Source organism: Solanum stenotomum, chromosome 1 (assembly GCF_019186545.1).
Source record: "Solanum stenotomum isolate F172 chromosome 1, ASM1918654v1, whole genome shotgun sequence".
Classification (NCBI taxonomy): Eukaryota; Viridiplantae; Streptophyta; class Magnoliopsida; order Solanales; family Solanaceae; genus Solanum; species Solanum stenotomum.
Genome location: NC_064282.1, coordinates 55080246 through 55098745, shown reverse-complemented (window position 1 = coordinate 55098745; position 18500 = coordinate 55080246). Strand labels below are relative to the sequence as shown.

Genomic DNA, 18500 nt, shown 5'->3' with positions numbered 1-18500 from the left:
TATTAGGTCTCATAACAACATGTTTCTAATGACCTTTCATATCATTTTGATGACAAAAATTACCTTCACTCTTTAAAAGGCCATTTTGAGAACTCATAATGTTCTTTTTTTTTATATGTATAATTATCACAATGATGCCTATTATAATTTTGACCCTTCACGTCCATATTCATATGTTTAATCATAAAATTATCTTGTCATCTTTAAGACTTTTAATGTATTGCTATCACATTCACCTCAAAGAATGGAACATATCCAATGGGACGGGCTTCACATTTTTTTTTTTTATCAAGAGCATATCAATTTGCTCAGTTATCATTATATCATCAATATATTACATTTGAACTTTAACCCAATGTCTTATCCATATAAAGGTGTGTTAGGCCAAAATATGATGGGACTTGAACCCAAAATCTTATCATCATGACGCATCAAGACTTTAATCAATGTCTTATCCTTTTGGTGCGATGAAACTTGAATACACCGTCTTACTATCAATCAATGACATAACATTCAAAACTAACCACCAAGCCTTTTTTTTTTTTAATTTATCACTATGGACAATCATGTGTTTCCTTGAGTTTTGTCAAACTTTTATCGTAACCACCGTTATTAAGGATTCAGATTTGAAATCCTTAAACAAATCAACCATCTGTAATAACAACAAAGAAAATATTGTTAGTATGAATGACATAAACTCTTAATGATCCATGAAGCTTAAAAATAAAATGAGTGATTAAAGCGACCAATAATTTCATTGTCAGTATGTGTCAAATAGCGTAGTAGCAAATCATATAACATTTGTCACTAATGTATTATGGACGACGAACAAAATATTTCCAGATCAAGATGATACATATTGTAGATCATGAAAAATGCTCACCATTATAACAATATTAATATGTATTAGTAAAATAAATTGAAATGTATCTCTTCTTCTGTTCATAATTAAATTATAGAATTACTTCAAACTTCATATCAAAACATCAAGCTTCAAGTTGTAAGAATTTCATAGATCTAGAAAAAATAGAATAGTATTGATATATTTTATCTGATTTTCTCCGACTAATGATATAAACATCATTTTAAAGGCAAGTAACCATTAATTTGGAATTTAATAAATTTCATCTAATTTAGAAATTATTGGAATTTTAACCGCAGAAAAAGTAAACATTATTCATAATTTGTTATGTGAACACATTTATTCTGTAAGTGCTTTTTGTCTTTTATCCACATTTATGTTCTATTGACAAACTATTATTTTAATGTGATAAACAATCTATCAATATATACTTGCAACATATTATGTACCTTCAATTTTTTCAGAAACAAAAATAAGATTCCACTTACCCATGATGATAAAGATTCAGAAAGACATGGTATGATAATTTATAATGATCTTCTATAATTAAATCATCCATTAATCCTAATTTTCTGATTGTTTGGCTCTTAAATCTTGTATCGAAAGTGAATCTTTAACAACTTCCCTAGCAAGGGATGTTGCCCTCACTAGCCTATTCCTTTGATTTCCATTAACAAAGAGCTCCCTAAGCTAGGTAAGACTCTTAACACCAAGTTTATGCATAAACTTTGTTAAAAACTTATTTGTTGATTTACAATCATTCTAGTGCAAAAAATCTTTTTATAAAATTATATGTCTAGATCAACTTGCTTAAACATATTTCTTAATAAAAAAAACAATCGTGTTGATAATGTGTTATAAAATAAAAACAAAATACTAAAAATCAAATAAAAGGAGCAAAGAAAGAAGAAAACAGAGAGTAAAAGTAAGAGTAATAACTATTTAGGTGTATATTCATTAACCATTTATAGTGTCTTTTATAGACACAAAAGGATAATATATTACTTGGAAAAAGAAACTTTCTACAATAATTTTACTTGGTCATCAATTTACCACAATGTAAAGCTTACATGGCCATCCATTTTTACAACAATTTGATATTATTTGGTTTTTGAGTGTTGAATCTGATAATCAAGGTAGTAAAACTATGAAAATATTTGAAAGTAATGGATCTTTTTGTAATTTAATTTGTAAGAAATTGGTGGTATCAAAGTAAATATTAATCAGCCAAAATTACACCTCACGCGTTCTCTCTCATTTGCACTCCGACGGCTGTCCCGCACCGTTTCCACTCTACTCCGGTGAGTCCACCGTCCTTCCTCCGTCGACGGCGTTGCCGCTGAGCTTGTCGTCTCCTACAAAGCTTTTATTTTCCAATCGATTTTTATTTTGTTGTCTTAATTTCACTGTGATTTTTCTTAGTCATTTGCTTATATTTGCTGTTATAAATGTATTCTAGTTTTCATTTGATTACGGAACTCTAATGGAATTATTTTGTGTAACGATAAAGTACTTGGCGATGATATTTTTGCGATTAGGGTTTTGTGAGTGTTTTAATCTGAAGTTATGCTCTCTCGCTTATAGAAATCTGTTAAGTTTGTTCGTCAGTTCTTTGTTCTGGCTGTCTATGCTAATTGGAAAGCATACGGATTTCCACCATTTTTTTCCCGGATGTGAATTAGGAAGCAAAAAAGCTGTAATAGATGAATCATCAATGGTAGTCCGTGCTTTGATCTTGTGATGATATTGCATTTCTGTTTCAAACATACAGTTTTGTGTTCACAATTGCATATAGTTTATGCTTTGTTTGAAATATTGCATCGGATGATGGAAAGGACCCTTATCCACCATGCTGGCAAATAGGCTTATCTTTGTGATTTGCGATGCTTGCTTGTGCCTATTGACTAATTCTATTCCGAGTGGAGGCACAAGCAAAATGAGAGAGTAAATCTAGGAAGGGGGAATTTTCTAGTATCTTTAATTAATTTTCATTTTGAGTGGTTTTTTTGTTCTCATATTTGGACTGAAAGAAAAAAGAAATTTCCCTAATATATGTTGCAACAATGTAGTTTCTGGCATTTATGTTTGTTGCACTGCCATGCGGTCTCCTATCAATTGGGCATGTTTAGCAAATTTATAACAAGCTCTATCAACTCTTAAAATACCTCGTATTACTGATTTGATATCTTGGAAATTATTATTAATTCCTCTCCAATTGGAATGTGTTCGTTTGATTACTGTTTAGTCGATAAGGTTCTATCTTCTACTACTTTCGCAACAAGTTTCTGCTATATATATATAGTTTTTTGGATCAGGTAAGTAGGTTTGATTGGAGTTAGCTCTTGTACAAAATCACATATCTCCAACTAAAATTTAAGGAGCTTAGAAGATCCAAAGATATATGAGAACTATCTACACTTTTCAGTTAATAACCAAGCAAAAAGAGTAGGCAATCATCTATCTTTCAAAAATGTAGTAGGGAGTTGAGATCCCATCAGTGCAACACTATTTTGTCTGTTTACAAATGGTCCTAATTATGCAGGCATGAACCATTAGCTACAGCCCTCATAGCCTCTTTAAGGTTGCAGGACATTGCCCAAGCGACTCCAAACAAGAACATAATCCATACACACTTTATTACTGGATAGTGCAAAATAAGTGGTGTACACTTTCTGTTGTATATTTAAAATATCTACTGCACAATGCAATACCAGTTCTTCTCAACTGTCTTGAGTGTGAGAAGCTCCCCTGATAGCTATCCAACTAAGGCATGCTATTTTTGTATGGATCTTGGTTTCAGCGTCAGGGCCATTTTTCAATCACATTTTACATATAGATATCCTCCCATAACATTCCTTTACTGTGAATTGCGTCTCCTTCCCCCCAATACAATCTGCCATTTTCATACATCTGAATCTGAGTGCCAGCAATTTTCTCAGAAATTCCCGCATGCTATTTATCTCGAAATCCTTGCAATTCCTTCTGAAATGAACATTCCAAGAGTGGCCTTCTCTCATCTGACGGAAGTAGCCTCTGTATTACTTGCAATTTTGAAATAGGACAGGGTAATCCTCCTTCAAGCTATTATTTCCAGCCCATTTATCCACCCAGAATAATGTTTGTTTTCTATTTCTTATTCTGATATGAATTGTGGTGTGCTACTGAATTCATATTGCCTACTAATGTATTTCTATGGTCCCATACCATGGGAAGAAGAACTGATACTAGTACACCAGCAATGGCGGAGCCAGAATTTTCAATAAGGGGGTTCAAAATTTAAAAAAATAGACACACGAAGTAGCCGAAGGGGGTTCGACATCTACTATATATATCTAAAAAATTATTTTAACCATGTATAAATCATATAATTTTCCGCCGAAGGGGGTTCGGATGAACCCCCTCATAATAGGGTGGCTCCGCCACTGTACATCAGTATCTTCTCCTCCATGCTTTGCTTCGATGATCTTTCTCCGTAAAGCTTCCTCTTCATTCTTGTACCTCCAATGCCACTTCATCAGTAAGTTTTTGTTGTGCATTGCCAAATCCCGAATGCCAGAACCCCACACTCCTTCAGTAAGTGATTAAAATGAGGAATAAGAATGGAGTGATATTCTTCTCAGTCTAGCAAAACAATTATTCTTAATGAAGTTCTCTTATTTGTGATTCTATACCTTGTGTTTGTTACTAGACTGCTTGTTGATGACGTTCTCTATCTACAGTTCTGAATTACAGACTCACGAATTGCTGACCTCTGAATTCTCGAAGAACAGCCAAAATGTCTCGAAAAGGACTGATGGAGCAGGACCTGAGTAAGTTGGATGTAACACAGCTGCATCCACTTTCTCCTGAAGTGATTTCTCGTCAGGCTACAATCAACATTGGTATACTGGCTGTTTAACCTTTAACTGCTTTGTTCTTCTGTATTTTGTGTATTGGAGTAAAATATTCTGATTTTTGTCTCTCTTACTTCCTTTTTCTGGACAAACACTTTTACACGTTACTGGAGATGGTACTGAATTTAATTTCATTTGCCAGGTACCATTGGCCATGTGGCTCACGGAAAGTCAACAGTTGTAAAAGCTATATCTGGTGTACAGGTACATTGTTATTTTCCGACTTATAATGGCATTTAGTTGAGGTGTACAAGGTTTGTTCTTTTAGTTCATAAGATTCTTGTTGGATGTCAGTGCCTCTTTTAATCTACTTTTTCTTACCTGGTTACAAAGCATACGTTGATCTTACTAAAATATCACCACAGTTTCGTATTGCACCTTTATTGTAGATAATCCATTATGAGTATAACCATACGTTGACCGCCAATTATTAGTGTTTCATTTCTACAATTGCGTTGTTGGTTAATTTTTTGAAAGAAGCTTCTTTTTGAGGGTTTCTCATTTTCTTTTTGTTCTCTTTTGGTGAACAAAAATAAACTCATTGCAGTATTTCCCTTAGATAGCATGGCGAAGTAAACCATATGGGTTAAGTTGCTACATGAGATGGAGCCTATATTAGAAATTTCGCTAGCCTAACAACTTTGAGGTCTTTGATGATATTCATGTGTTTGTAATTAGGTAGCTCTCAATGATTGCTTTGGCATGGTGATTTATTTATAGAAGTAGCATCACCCCAAAGAGTTCCAAAAAAAAAATATGCTGCCATTACAAGTCATGTAAGAGTTAATAAAGTCAACAATGGACAAACCATCATATACATCTAATGGAGTCGTGTTGCACCAACGCCTAAGCAAGAATATATAATTGTTCTTCATGACAGGTGCAAAATCTTCTTCCTTCTCAGAAACCTATAGTTCCTTTCCTTCCAAATGACCGACCAAATAGCAAGTGGGATGGTGTCCCAAAGGGCACTAGTTATGTAAACCCTCTCTATGCTATCCTTGAAGAAGCTGAAGGGTGGAGCCAGAAATGCACCACTTAAGGCATGTGATGTGGAATAAGAGGGTCTATAGCTAGGCATTGAACTTGCAGTGAAGGAATAAATGATCGTTACCTTCCTTCTTTTTTGCGAAGGCTACATTTGTTACACAATTGAAAACCTATCTCTAGAGCTTGTTTAGGGAAAGGCTAGCTTCATTTGAACTAACTAAGAGAATCATTTAACCTTGTGTGGTGCCATGTTCTTCCAAATGGATTTTCAGGGCCATTGTGGGTTGGTGATCAGGTTAGCGAGCAAAGAATAGAAGTTCTTCACTGTGAATGTACTTTGAGGAGCCTTTCCACAGAAATTAGTTTGGATATTGTTTGGGTTGAGGTAGTAAGTTAAGCATTTGCAACAAATGGAGGAAAATGTCAAGTTTTCAATATTTAGCTATAGTAGCCAATTGATTAGAAAAGTAGATAAATAACTCTGGAAAAAGATTCTTAGGGGTGGATGGCCAAGCAATGAGTCATGGAAGAATTTAATTTTGCCCATTGCCAATTGCTAGTTGTGAATTTACCAAGAATACTTCCCATAATTCTGTGATATGTTTTTAGATACTCAACCGGAGAGGAGGGAGAGTAGGTTTTGTGACTCAATGGTTCAACATGCCAAACTTAGAGACAGTAAAATTCTTCACAATTGAACCTCCAAATCCATTTGTAGCACTCATTCCTAAGAAGACAAAGAGCAAAGGAATTGAGAGATTTTACGCCTGTTAGTTTGATTGGTAGTATATACAAGGTGATTTCAATGGTGTTTATGGAAAGACTAAAGAGAGTGATGGCTAAGATGATGGACTCACAATAATGGCTTTTACCAAAAGGAAACAAGTAATGGATGTTGTTTGATAACTAATGAAGCTGTGAACTCTAGTTTCAAGCAAAAGAAACCAGGAAATTTATGTAAATTAGATATTGAAAAGGTATATGACCGTGTTATTGGAGTTTCCTTCCGAAAATATGGCAATGAATAGGGTTTCAGTAGAAATGGATTAGCTGGACAAAACATTGCATTTCTACTGTCAGGTTCTCCACTACCATAAATGGATCTCCCGAAAGATTTTTCCTTGCTCATAGAGGTTTTAGGCTGGAGGTCCTCTGTCTCCCTTTTTGTTCATATTAGCTATGGTCTATGGAAGGGCTCAACTACATGGTTAAGACAAGAAAATTAAATGGATAGATCAAGGGTTTTAGGATGGCCAAGAATGGCTGTAGGAGCTGGGAGGTTACGCATCTCCAATATGTTGATGACTCTTTAATCTGTTGTGATACAAAAGAAGAACAACTGAGGTTCCTAAGAGTTATTCTGGTCCTATTTGAAGGCATTTTAGATCATGTGTGCACATCGATTAGAGGAAGAGCCATCTTATCTCTATCAATGAAGTAAATGACATGGGGCATTTGCAATGCTTATGGGAGGAACAATAGTGTCATGCCCTAAACTAGGGGAGGCGCAACAGACACCCGATACCTTATTTAACCGAGAAAGCCACTGAAACATAATGGAAAGGGAACATCGAGGGTCGACAAGGCCATCACAATCAACTGTTGAAACAATAACTGATAAAGAATATCTTGACCGACAAAGTCACAACAATATCTTGCCCGACAAGGTCACAACAATATCAATGGCATAATGAAAGGGCTGGCAAGGCCAACATAAGTGATAAAGAACTATCAAGCCGACAAGGCTGCAACTGAAATCATATATACAATAAGCCGACAAGGATATAAAAATGGAAGCTTAGAAGACCCAACAAAGTATGTCCACAAGTCTCTAAGAATTCTACAACTCAACGGGTTGGGAATATGCTCCAAAGATGCTTACAATTAAATACAAAACTCAAGTATGTAAAACCTATAGATATACCAACAGCTCCAAGAAGAATGGAGCTTACAATCCTCAGCTGAGACAACACCCCCATTGCAAAGGCTGATCAAGACATCTGTCTGAACCTGCAACACGAATGCAGTGTCCCCAGGAAATGGGACGTCAGTACGAATGAAAATGTACTGGTGTGAAAGGTGGAAAGTAGAATTATAAATAGTTGCATTAAAAAGGATAATAGAGATACCACCTTAAATTGAAACTCTGATAGCCTCCATGGCCAACATCTGACCTTATAGTAATTAAGTATGCATGATATGCTTGTGTAATCGTGTATCGTGAAAATATATATATATATATATATATAGATGCAAATGAATGACATACCCAACGAAATGCTAGCAATGGTGGTGCCTTTCGGTAGCTAACCGACATCATATTTGCCAACTTGTGGTCATCTGTACAATATACATAGTCTTTTGGGTAAATAGGCCCCCTTCCCTTTGATTATAGCTCGAAGCAAATGCATAACATACCATGATATGTTATGAACTTTTTATGCACATAGTAGGCCATAACAAGAACTTAGCCAATCTTGGCTCTTCTGTACTCTTTCTCATAATCTTGTAATCACTTTCGTATAAGATACAAATGTCTTGCAGAACCTCGTATACTTTTAGAATAAACATGAATACTTATCTCTACTTTAGAAAGGTAACTTAAACCTGAAGATGTTCATAAGGATCTTAAGGTGCTGAAAGAATCTCCTCATGAATTTATTTAACTTTCCTATGTCCATTTAGGCTTACAAAACTCATAATAGACTTAAAGCTCTTGACTCGACTTTTAACTTTAAAAAATTAGTCCTTTAGGCACTCAAAGGAAGACTGACAGGCTTGACTTGATTTATAAACGACTCTAATTTGGTAGTCGTATGGTCCTTTTTAGAAACAAGATTTCTTGACAAGTATATGACCAAAAGAATAGAGTAAAAGATTTAGTAGTAGTATTGTTTTCAAATAACATTTTCGTAAATGCTTCTAACAAGAAAGAATTGTTTAACAACTCCCTTGGATACTACATAATAACATTCCAACATATCTGCCAAACTTAACTGTCAAACTGACTTCACAATATTATAAGGGTGATAATTATACGACAAAGATACAAAATACAATCAGCTGACATCCCAATGCCCTTCATAGAGGGTCTTCCTAGCAACAAAATAGTAAAAGAAGAAATGACTCATTCGACAATTTGTAATGTTCAAGATTCATGCAATATGAAAAAGAAGGATTTTGCCTTAACATACCTTAAATACAGGCTTGAATAACTTGATGTATTACTCGATTTTCTTTCAATTATCAGATAGAGTCAAGAATATATTTTTCCACTAAAAATTCTCCTCCCTGCATGCATATGCTTTTATATATATATGGAAAGAGAAATATATATATTGAAGAAAATTTGTATAAGTTATATATGTATAATGAAAATAATGGGGAGGACTTTTGAAGTGAATATGTATATATAGATTTCATATGCTGCAAAAGGTCACATGACCGACAGTAATTTAAGTTCCACATTTATTTGTACAATCATATTATAAAATGCCTAGTTAAAAATGATATATGCCACCACCTTCACATTTAATTTCGCTGTACTCTCCCTCCACTTCCACGTGGAAGTGGAGTGGCACATTAAGATCTTTCTTTTATCCCATTATGTATATGCTCGGGTATTGCGTTGGTTCGTGCTAAAATATATATAAATTTTTAAATATATCATAATTAATAGAAAATTATTTTGAACAAAGCCTACCACAAATAATAATAATTTATTGACATAACAAGACTTACTATCTCCGTTAAAATGTTACTAATTTATAAAACTCTTATAAAAATAATACATACACAACTATATTGTAACTAAATAATTTTTATAATTATTTAGGACATTTTAGGAAGAAACTAAAAACATATTCTTATCAAATTTTAATTTAAAACTAATATTTTCGAACACAAGCGATGTTACAATAAAATTCTCAAACTTAGGCTCGTAAGCCTTCTATGCGAGATAAAGGATAATCGTAAACACTTGAGGTGTTACAAATAGGTAATTTACCTACTGTTTATTTGGGCGCGCCATTGGGTGCAAAATCCTAGTCCAAGGCTACATGGAACAATGTTGGTGAGAAGTATGAAACAAGTTGTCTAGATGAAAATATTAATATTTATCTATGGGAGGAAAACTTCCTCATCAATTCAGTCCTAGACTCTCTACCAAGTACCAACATATCTTATTTCCCATTCCAGTAGGGATCGTTCAAAGGATTGACAAACGCAGAAGATCCTCTTTATGGCAAGGAAACAAAGAGAAGAGAGCTTTTCATTTGGTCAAACGAAAATCCCTGATAGGTGGTAAACCTCATGGTGGACTAGGAATTTGGAATCTGCAGTTGCAAAACAAGACACTCTAAGATAAAATGGTAAATGATGTATTCTCAAGAAACTCAAATATTATGAGTGTGATTAAAGCAAAATGTTGAGAGGAAGACAAGTAGATGTCAAAGGAAGTTAATGCAGCCTATGGGGTCAGTTTATGGAGATCCATGAGGACTCTCTGGTCTGATATGAAGAACCAAACATCAATTGAAGTATCCAATGGACACGATATATTATTTTGGAGATAATTGGCTAGGGGATGAGTTTTTTGAGGCTCTTTTCCCTGATATCTTCTGTCTAGTACAACATCAGCAGAAGACAGTAGCAGAAGTGACTCCTCAAGATTGGCTATAGTATTTAGTAGAATGCTAAATGATTGGGAGGTGACTAGAGTGGCTGAATTTTACAAACAGTTGGAATAATTTAAAGGAGAATGAAAGTAAAGGTGGATTTCTCGGTTATAAAAAAAATGATGAATCTATCTAACCACCAAATTGCTAATTGGCCATGAAAACATATATGAAGAAATTTAAGATTTCCATAGAGTAGTCTGTTGGTTACTAAACAAAAGAGGCTGTTTTGACTCATGACAATCTCGTCAAGAGAGAATTTCACTTTGTTCAAGGTGATACTTATGTTGAGAAGAAGCTGAGATAGTTAGCCATCTATTCCTACATTGCAATATAACAAATCAGCTATGGAAGGTCTTTATCGAAATAAGAGGCATTCTTAGATATTTGAAGTTCTTTTATGTTGGGTTGAAGCAAGAGCTCAAACAAGGGTCAAAGATAGATGGAGAACTGTCCCATACATGCATATGGTGGACAATCTGGAAAGAAAAGAATTTCAGATGTTTTGAGGGCAGTGGGCCAGTGGCAACTTGCTGCAAAAGATCAAGTTTTGAATTGTATTTGGCTTTTTTTGTTTTGTTTTTGGTGTAATCAGTTCTACACAGAGGATACTGTTACAATTCTAGATGTTTTAGGTTCTACCTAGGTCTTGACCCTTGTTGTGGCTCTTCAAATTTCAAATCCCCAAACCTCTCTGTTTCTTGTATTCGTGTTTCGTTTGACTAATCTCCTTGTTACCTTGCCATAACTCATAAGTGATCTCTGCATAGTTCGTCAATTCTTTTGATTACGGAACCCAACATTAGAAACAGAGACATGGTGACAAGAGGAACTGGGTAAATATTAGCACACTTCAGGGGACCTATACAGTTTCATGTATGCTGGAAAGTGTGCAGGAAAATTTCCGATGGTGTTTCACTGGAGTTTATGGGCCTCATACAAACATTGAAAGAGAAGATCTTTGGTATGAGCTTGCAGCAATAAGAGGACTGTGGGATGACAGTTGGGTCATAGGAGGCGACTTCAATGTGTGTCGTTTTGAAAGTGAGAGATACAATTGCATAAGAAGGTCCAAGGCTATGAGTAGCTTCAATGACACCATCTCGGACCTTGGCCTCATGGATTTGCCTTTGCAGGGGCATTCTATACCTGGACTAGAGGAGACGATCCAATTCAAGCATCAAGAATTGATCGGTTCCTGATATCCCCAGAATGGAATGACTGTTTTAACGCAATCAATCAATTAGCACTCCCTAGTGTTGTCTCCGATCACAGGCCTATACTCTTGAAATGTGGGGATTGGGAGTCTAATCCATCTTACTTCAAGTTCGAAAATATGTGGCTAGAGGAAGAAGGCTTCTTGGAGAAGGTCAAAACATGGTGGCAAAGTTACTCTGTTAATGGGACACCAGATTTTATTTTATACCAGAAGCTCAGATACTTGAAGAAAGATATCTCAAATTGGAATAGAGAGGTCTTTGGCAAAATTGACACTAATAGAAACAGGGCACTGGAGGAATTAGCTGTTATTGAACATGCTTCAGAGAACAGTGCACAAACTCCAGAAGAAAAATCCAAAGTTCTATGTCTCAAGTTGGAATTGCAAAAGCTAGCAAAAATTGAAGAGGTATCTTGGAGGCAAAAATCAAGATGCTTGTGGCTTAAGGAGGGGGACAGGAACACAAAATATTTTCAGAAAGTTGCCAATGGTCGTAGGAGGAACAATACCATCGATAAACTCAAAATAGGTGAAGTCATTGTGGATGATAAAGTTGTAATCAAGGAAGAAATTTTGAGTTTTTACCAGCAACTATACACTGAAAATGAACCCTGGAGGCCCACTGTTAGCTTTGAAAATATGGCATCCATCTCCGTGGATGAAAGAGATTGGCTGGAAAGAAATTTTGAAGAGGAGGAAATTCATGCTACCATCAAGGCTTGTGCACCTGACAAGGCTCCAGGTCCTGACGGATTCACAATGGCCTTTTTTCAGAAGGCATGGGAGGTCATTAAATATGAAGTAATCGAGGCCCTAAACCACTTTCACCATAACTGTCATATGGTCAAGTCCTATAATGCTTCCTTTATTGCCCTCATTCCTAAAAAGAAAGGGTCAATAGAATTAAAAGATTACAGACCCATCAGTCTTATTGGGAGTGTGTACAAGTTAACAGCAAAGATTCTTGCGGAGAGACTTAAATCTGTAATTGGGAAGTTGGTATCAGGCTACCAAAATGCATTTGTTAAGGGTAGACAAATCTCAGACGCTGTATTGATAGCAAATGAGGTGCTGGATTGGAAGCAGAAATCAGGAGACGCAGGGTTGTTGTTTAAACTTGACATAGAGAAAGCTTTTGACAAGCTTAATTGGGCCTATCTGTTCACAATCTTGAGAAGGATGGGATTCGGGAATAGGTGGATCAAATACAGTTTGACAACGGTAAAATACTCTGTGCTCATTAACAGAGGGCCTGTAGGTTTTCTCTCCTCAAAAAGGGCTAAGGCAGGGAGACCCCCTCTCTCCCTTTCTTTTCATCCTTGCTATGGAAGGCCTTAGTAAGATGTTCCAAAAAGCATGTCAACTACAATGGATTGAAGGTTTCAAAGTAGGCAATCCCACGGGAAACAATGTCACAGTTTCACATCTGCTTTATGCGGATGATACTCTGCTATTTTGTGGGGCAGATAGATCACAAGTCATTAAGCTAAACTTGATTTTGCACATCTTTGAAGCTGTCTCTGGACTACACACAAATATGTCAAAAAGCACGATCTATCCAGTAAACTCAGTGCAGAATCTGGTAGAGCTAGCTGGTATCATGTGCTGCAACATAGGGTCCTTTCCAACAACTTATCTTGGGCTGCCTTTAGGTGCAAATTTCAAGGCTAACGAGATATGGTCGGGAATAATTGAGAAGTTTGAAAAAAGACTAGCAACATGGCAAATGCAGTATCTTTCTTTTGGAGGAAGAGTTACATTGATTAATAGTGTAATGGACAGCATCCCTACATATCATATGTCCCTCTTTCCTATTCCCGCAAAAGTTCTCGAAAAGCTCGATAGAATGAGAAGGAATTTTTTATGGGAAGGCAACAACAAGGATCATAAGTTTCACTTGGTTAAATGGGCAAAAGTGACACAACCTAAATTTCAAGGGGGTTTGGGTATCAAAGATCTTGCAGCTCACAATAAAAGCATGATGATGAAATGGTTATGGAGGTACGGAACTGAAGACATTGGATTGTGGAAAGAGGTGATCAAAGCTAAACATGGTGAGCTTACTCACTGGTCCACAAATGTCTCAGCAGATGCATATGGAGTTGGTCTATGGAAAAGCATCAGTAAACTTTGGCCAGATTTTGCTGGGAACGTCACATTTAGAGTTGGCAATGGATCTCACATCAAATTTTGGAAGGATATATGGTTGGGAGACACAACTTTGGGTGAGGAATTTCCAAGTTTGCACCTCATTGCAGTGGAACCAAATTCTACCATAGCATCCAACAGATCAAACGACACTTGGGACCTAAGGTTCAGGAGAAACCTAAATGACTGGGAACTTAATGACATATTTGCCCTCTTTGCCAAATTGCAGCCTTGCTCCTTTTCACCCCAAGAGCCTGATAGATTGAAATGGGGTAACTCAAGAAAAGGTCACTACACAGTCAAGGAAGGGTATCACAGCTTATGCTCAAGGAACTCAATGATTGACAAATGGCCATGGAAGCATATATGGAAGACAAAATTACCTACCAAAGTGATCTGTTTCTGTTGGACTGCACTGTATAACTCATGCCTCACACAAGATAATCTCTCCAAAAGGAAACTCCAGCTTGCTAACCGATGCTATTTCTGCCACAAGCACACAGAAAATGTCAATCACTTGCTACTGCACTGCCCAGCTGCCTCAGACCTCTGGAATATGTTTTGCTGCTTTTTTGGTCTTTCCTGGGTCATGCCTTTCTCTGTTAGGGATGCTCTTGAAAGTTGGAGTTCACGGGATGTCGAGAAAGCCACCAAGTGTATGTCGATGATGATTCCTGGTGTTATCTTTTGGTGTTTATGGACAGAGAGGAACAAAAGATGTTTTGATGGAATTTCAACTTCTAGAAATCTTTTGCGAGGCAGATGTCTAGTTAGCCTTTTTAGTTGGTCCAAACTGACCCCTGTAAATAATTTAGAACTCTTCTTGGATTTTGTTAGCTCTATAGCTTAGAAAGAGGCTACAAATCCTTTTTTTTGTGTGCTTAACTGATCTATCCTTGTAAAGCTTGCATCTTCTTGATGCCTTGAAATGAATCTACTTACTTCATCAAAAAAAAAATGTAGGCAATGAGTCCAGAACTCTGTTATGAGAATCAATCTACTATGTAAAGAGAGATATTGCCGTCTTCTTTTTGGAGAGTTTCCTTACACACCTCTCTTGTACACCATCCCTAATGGAAATGGAATGGACTAATCAATATTGCACCCAAAGTGTCAGCCAAAAGATAAAAGGCTGATGGGTGGTTGTCTGGTGACTGGGTTCTAGAGAGAATGGAGATCCTCTCTCTCTCTCTCTCTTTTGAGTCTTAAAAACTCACACATGATCCCAACAAGTCTTTGTTTCTACTTAATTTTCCTTGTGCAGGCTGCTTTCTTAATATTGGTATATTACTATGTCTATGCATGAATTGTAGGAAGCCTAGAGCTAACATTAGTACTTACAATAAGAATAATATTTTACAATAATTGAAAAGCTGAGAAGATGTTGCTTTGGGTGGCTTTACACTATTATCCTTGAAAGTAACCATTAATTATTCCCCTAAAATCTGCAGACTGTTCGTTTTAAGAATGAGCTAGAGCGTAACATTACCATCAAGCTTGGATATGCTAATGCAAAGATTTACAAATGTGAAGAAGAGCGCTGCCCTAGACCCATGTGCTATAAGTAAGCTCTTAAAATTTAGAGAAAAGTGTACTTTTGCTTCATCTGATTTATTGTAAGTTAAACAAAAATCCTTTCAGGGCATATGGAAGTGGAAAAGAAGACAGTCCCATGTGTGATGTCCCTGGCTTTGAGAGCTGCAAGATGAAACTGCTGAGACACGTGTCCTTTGTTGATTGTCCTGTAAGTATTTCATATGCCAATCTACTGTGTAATCTTGTTTGTATTTTGGAGTTGGTAAGGCGACTAACCTTTGTTGTATACAAGTGGGAATATACCATAGTATATCTTCTTAACTATAGCTAAAACATTTTGGACCCTTCGAGTTTTAGGTGCTTATCATATTGTTCCGTTGACTGAAAACTTCTGCATCTATTTGATGGTTTTGCTTTCCAATATCTGGGCCTGTGTGGTTTGTCAGTTTATCCTCTCTAGTCTATTTTTAGATACTGTACTCTTTAGGTGTAAGGGTGGAAGCGAATGGCATTTATATCATTATGTAAAAGGTACTTTTTCATAGAAGAGGAATCTATTTTTATGTTTTAAATTACCATTGGCATGCTTAAATTAAATGGAATTGTATTGTATCTCTTATCGTTTTTGGTGTAAAGAACAAATTGTAGATGATGAAGTAAATATAGTAGATTTCCTAGGAGAACTGTAAGTACTTGTTTCTTATTGTTTAGTTCTTTTGTAGTCATGTTTTTGGAGGTGGCCAGCATACCCTTAATGCTGAGGAATACAAAGTTAACAGTTTCAAAAACATAAATAAACTAAAATTACCATTGGCTGCCTTTTGTTTTCTTCAAACTTTTCCGTTTTAAATTACCATTGAATGCTTCCGCGCAATTACGGTGAAGATGGCTGAGCATCTATTCTGCATGCTGTTTATAATGCATCTTTTTTGTCTGTAATTCTCTTTCTGTCTTTCTCACGGGTAGTTTGCAAGCATACATTTCTTTTCTTTTTTTTTGGTAAGGAAGTTGTTGATTGGTATTAACCAGGCATAAAACTTTCCCCTACGTTTGGTATTTCGTTAGCTCTTTAGGTTTGTTGTATGATAAAATAGTCTATATGCCATTGATTTTTTGGAACAAGAGTATGTGTTTATTCTGTGACTTTTGCTGCAGGGTCATGATATTCTCATGGCTACCATGCTTAATGGAGCAGCCATTATGGATGGAGCATTACTTCTAATTGCTGCCAATGAGAGCTGTCCCCAACCTCAGACTTCTGAACATTTAGCCGCAGTCGAAATTATGAGACTCCAACATATAATAATTCTTCAAAATAAGGTTGATCTTGTTCAGGAAAATGTCGCCATCAATCAGCATGAAGCTATTCAGAAATTTATTCAGGTTAGTGGTATACAGTATCGGTTAGCCTTGCACTCTTTTTGTGCTTGATCCACGAAGCTATATAATGATACTGTACTTCAACACCATGTTCAGGGAACTGTAGCAGATGGTGCCCCAGTTGTACCAATCTCTGCTCAATTGAAGTATAACATTGATGTTGTTTGTGAATATATTGTGAAACGAATCCCAATTCCTGTGAGGGATTTCACTTCACCACCAAATATGATCGTTATTCGGTCATTTGACGTTAATAAACCTGGTTTTGAAGTTGATGAGATCAGAGGTGGCGTTGCTGGTGGCAGTATTTTAAAGGTATGTTGCTTATTTCCTTTAAACTAGCGAATACGCTATACTCACAGCATCTCCGCAGTCATAGAGCTTTGTGATTGACCTGACAGATTCTTGTTTTTATCATTTACCATAGTGGGGTGCTTATTCTTACCTGGACATTTAAGAAAATCTCATAGCAGCAGTTACATACTTGGTGTCAGCAGTTCAATTCTTTGTGCAGGGTGTGTTGAAGGTAAATCAGTTGATCGAGGTTCGTCCAGGTATTGTTGTCAAGGATGAAAGTGGCAACATTAAATGTACCCCCATATATTCAAGAATTGTGTCACTGTTTGCCGAGCAAAATGAACTACAATTTGCCGTGCCTGGAGGCCTTATTGGAGTTGGAACAACCATGGATCCAACACTGACACGTGCTGATCGATTGGTGGGACAAGTTCTCGGGGAGGTTGGATCGCTTCCTGAAGTTTTCGTCGAACTAGAGGTAAGTGACTTTTTCAGAACAATCCAGAATAGGACAGTTAAAATGTGACTGGTAGATATCTCCTATTAACTGTTTTTTAGGTAATGAAAATGTTACACAAGTTTTGTACTCTGTTATCTGTTGTAAAGAATTACCATTTCCTTTTCTTAATTTATTGTTTTTGAGTTATAGCTAAGTAGGCTCACTTGTTAGATCCATTTAATTTTCCAAGGCCATATGCTCACATATCCTTCATTGAATCTACCGTTACTCCTTTGTAATGCAGGTGAATTTCTTTTTGCTCCGTCGTCTTTTGGGTGTGAGGACAAAGGACACAGAAAGGCAGGGTAAAGTTTCAAAGTTGGCAAAGGGAGAAATCCTTATGTTAAATATAGGGTCTATGTCAACTGGGGCTCGTGTTGTAGCTGTTAAAAATGTATTTGCGAAACTGCAATTGACGTCCCCAGTGTGTACCAGCAAAGGCGAAAAAATTGCTCTAAGCCGGAGAATTGAGAAGCACTGGCGTCTTATTGGTTGGGGTCAAATCCAAGCTGGTATTACTCTTGATGTTCCACCGTGCCCCATCTAAATGAATCGAAATAGTCAGTTACTGAAAGAACAGGGATAAAGTAGTGAAACAGCAAAAGACAGTATCAGATGTGGGAAGGCAGGCAGCTGCTGGGAACAATTTTTGTCAGGTGGAGGAGAAAACAAAACATTATTTGGAGTTCTCGAAACTTCATGATCTGCAATATTTTACTTTCCTTGCTTGTGACATTTTTCTTTCTACCTCTCATTTTCTTTGCCTTGTTGGAATGGTGTTGTACCTTGTGTAATTCATTAGTTGGGGTGGATGTTAAAATGAGTTCCATCAGAAATATTGAGCTAGCGGCAGAAAATTTGAACCACCTTATATCTTGTATCTCTTTGCATCATTTCAAACTTTGGAAGACAAATCTGTGTTGATATTCGTAAAATACTCTTTTCTTTTTATAAGACTAATTGTTGAGTGGTGCTTGCTAAAATAAATATCAATCACTTG

At 36.3% G+C, this 18500-nt stretch overlaps 1 protein-coding gene across 1 annotated transcript; it reads left to right on the top strand.

Moving 5' to 3' along the window:
- The first annotated feature begins 2038 nt into the window (after positions 1–2038).
- On the top strand, positions 2039–18375 carry LOC125853802 (eukaryotic translation initiation factor 2 subunit gamma-like). The gene is made up of 9 exons (XM_049533552.1): positions 2039–2163; positions 4595–4743; positions 4898–4959; positions 15240–15352; positions 15430–15532; positions 16480–16707; positions 16801–17019; positions 17219–17479; positions 17745–18375. Exons 2-9 carry the CDS (start codon positions 4638–4640, stop codon positions 18045–18047), a joined length of 1395 nt encoding a protein of 464 aa, XP_049389509.1. The 5' UTR covers positions 2039–2163; positions 4595–4637; the 3' UTR covers positions 18048–18375.
- The last annotated feature ends 125 nt before the right edge of the window (positions 18376–18500 follow it).

Excerpts from the sequence above, each read along its gene's own strand:
- LOC125853802 (XM_049533552.1), top strand. The coding sequence starts at position 4,638 with ATGTCTCGAAAAGGACTGATGGAGCAGGACCTGAGTAAGTTGGATGTA. Across the intron at positions 15,533-16,479 it reads TGTCCTTTGTTGATTGTCCT|GGTCATGATATTCTCATGGC; the intron begins GTAAGTATTTCA and ends CTTTTGCTGCAG. Across the intron at positions 16,708-16,800 it reads CTATTCAGAAATTTATTCAG|GGAACTGTAGCAGATGGTGC; the intron begins GTTAGTGGTATA and ends CACCATGTTCAG.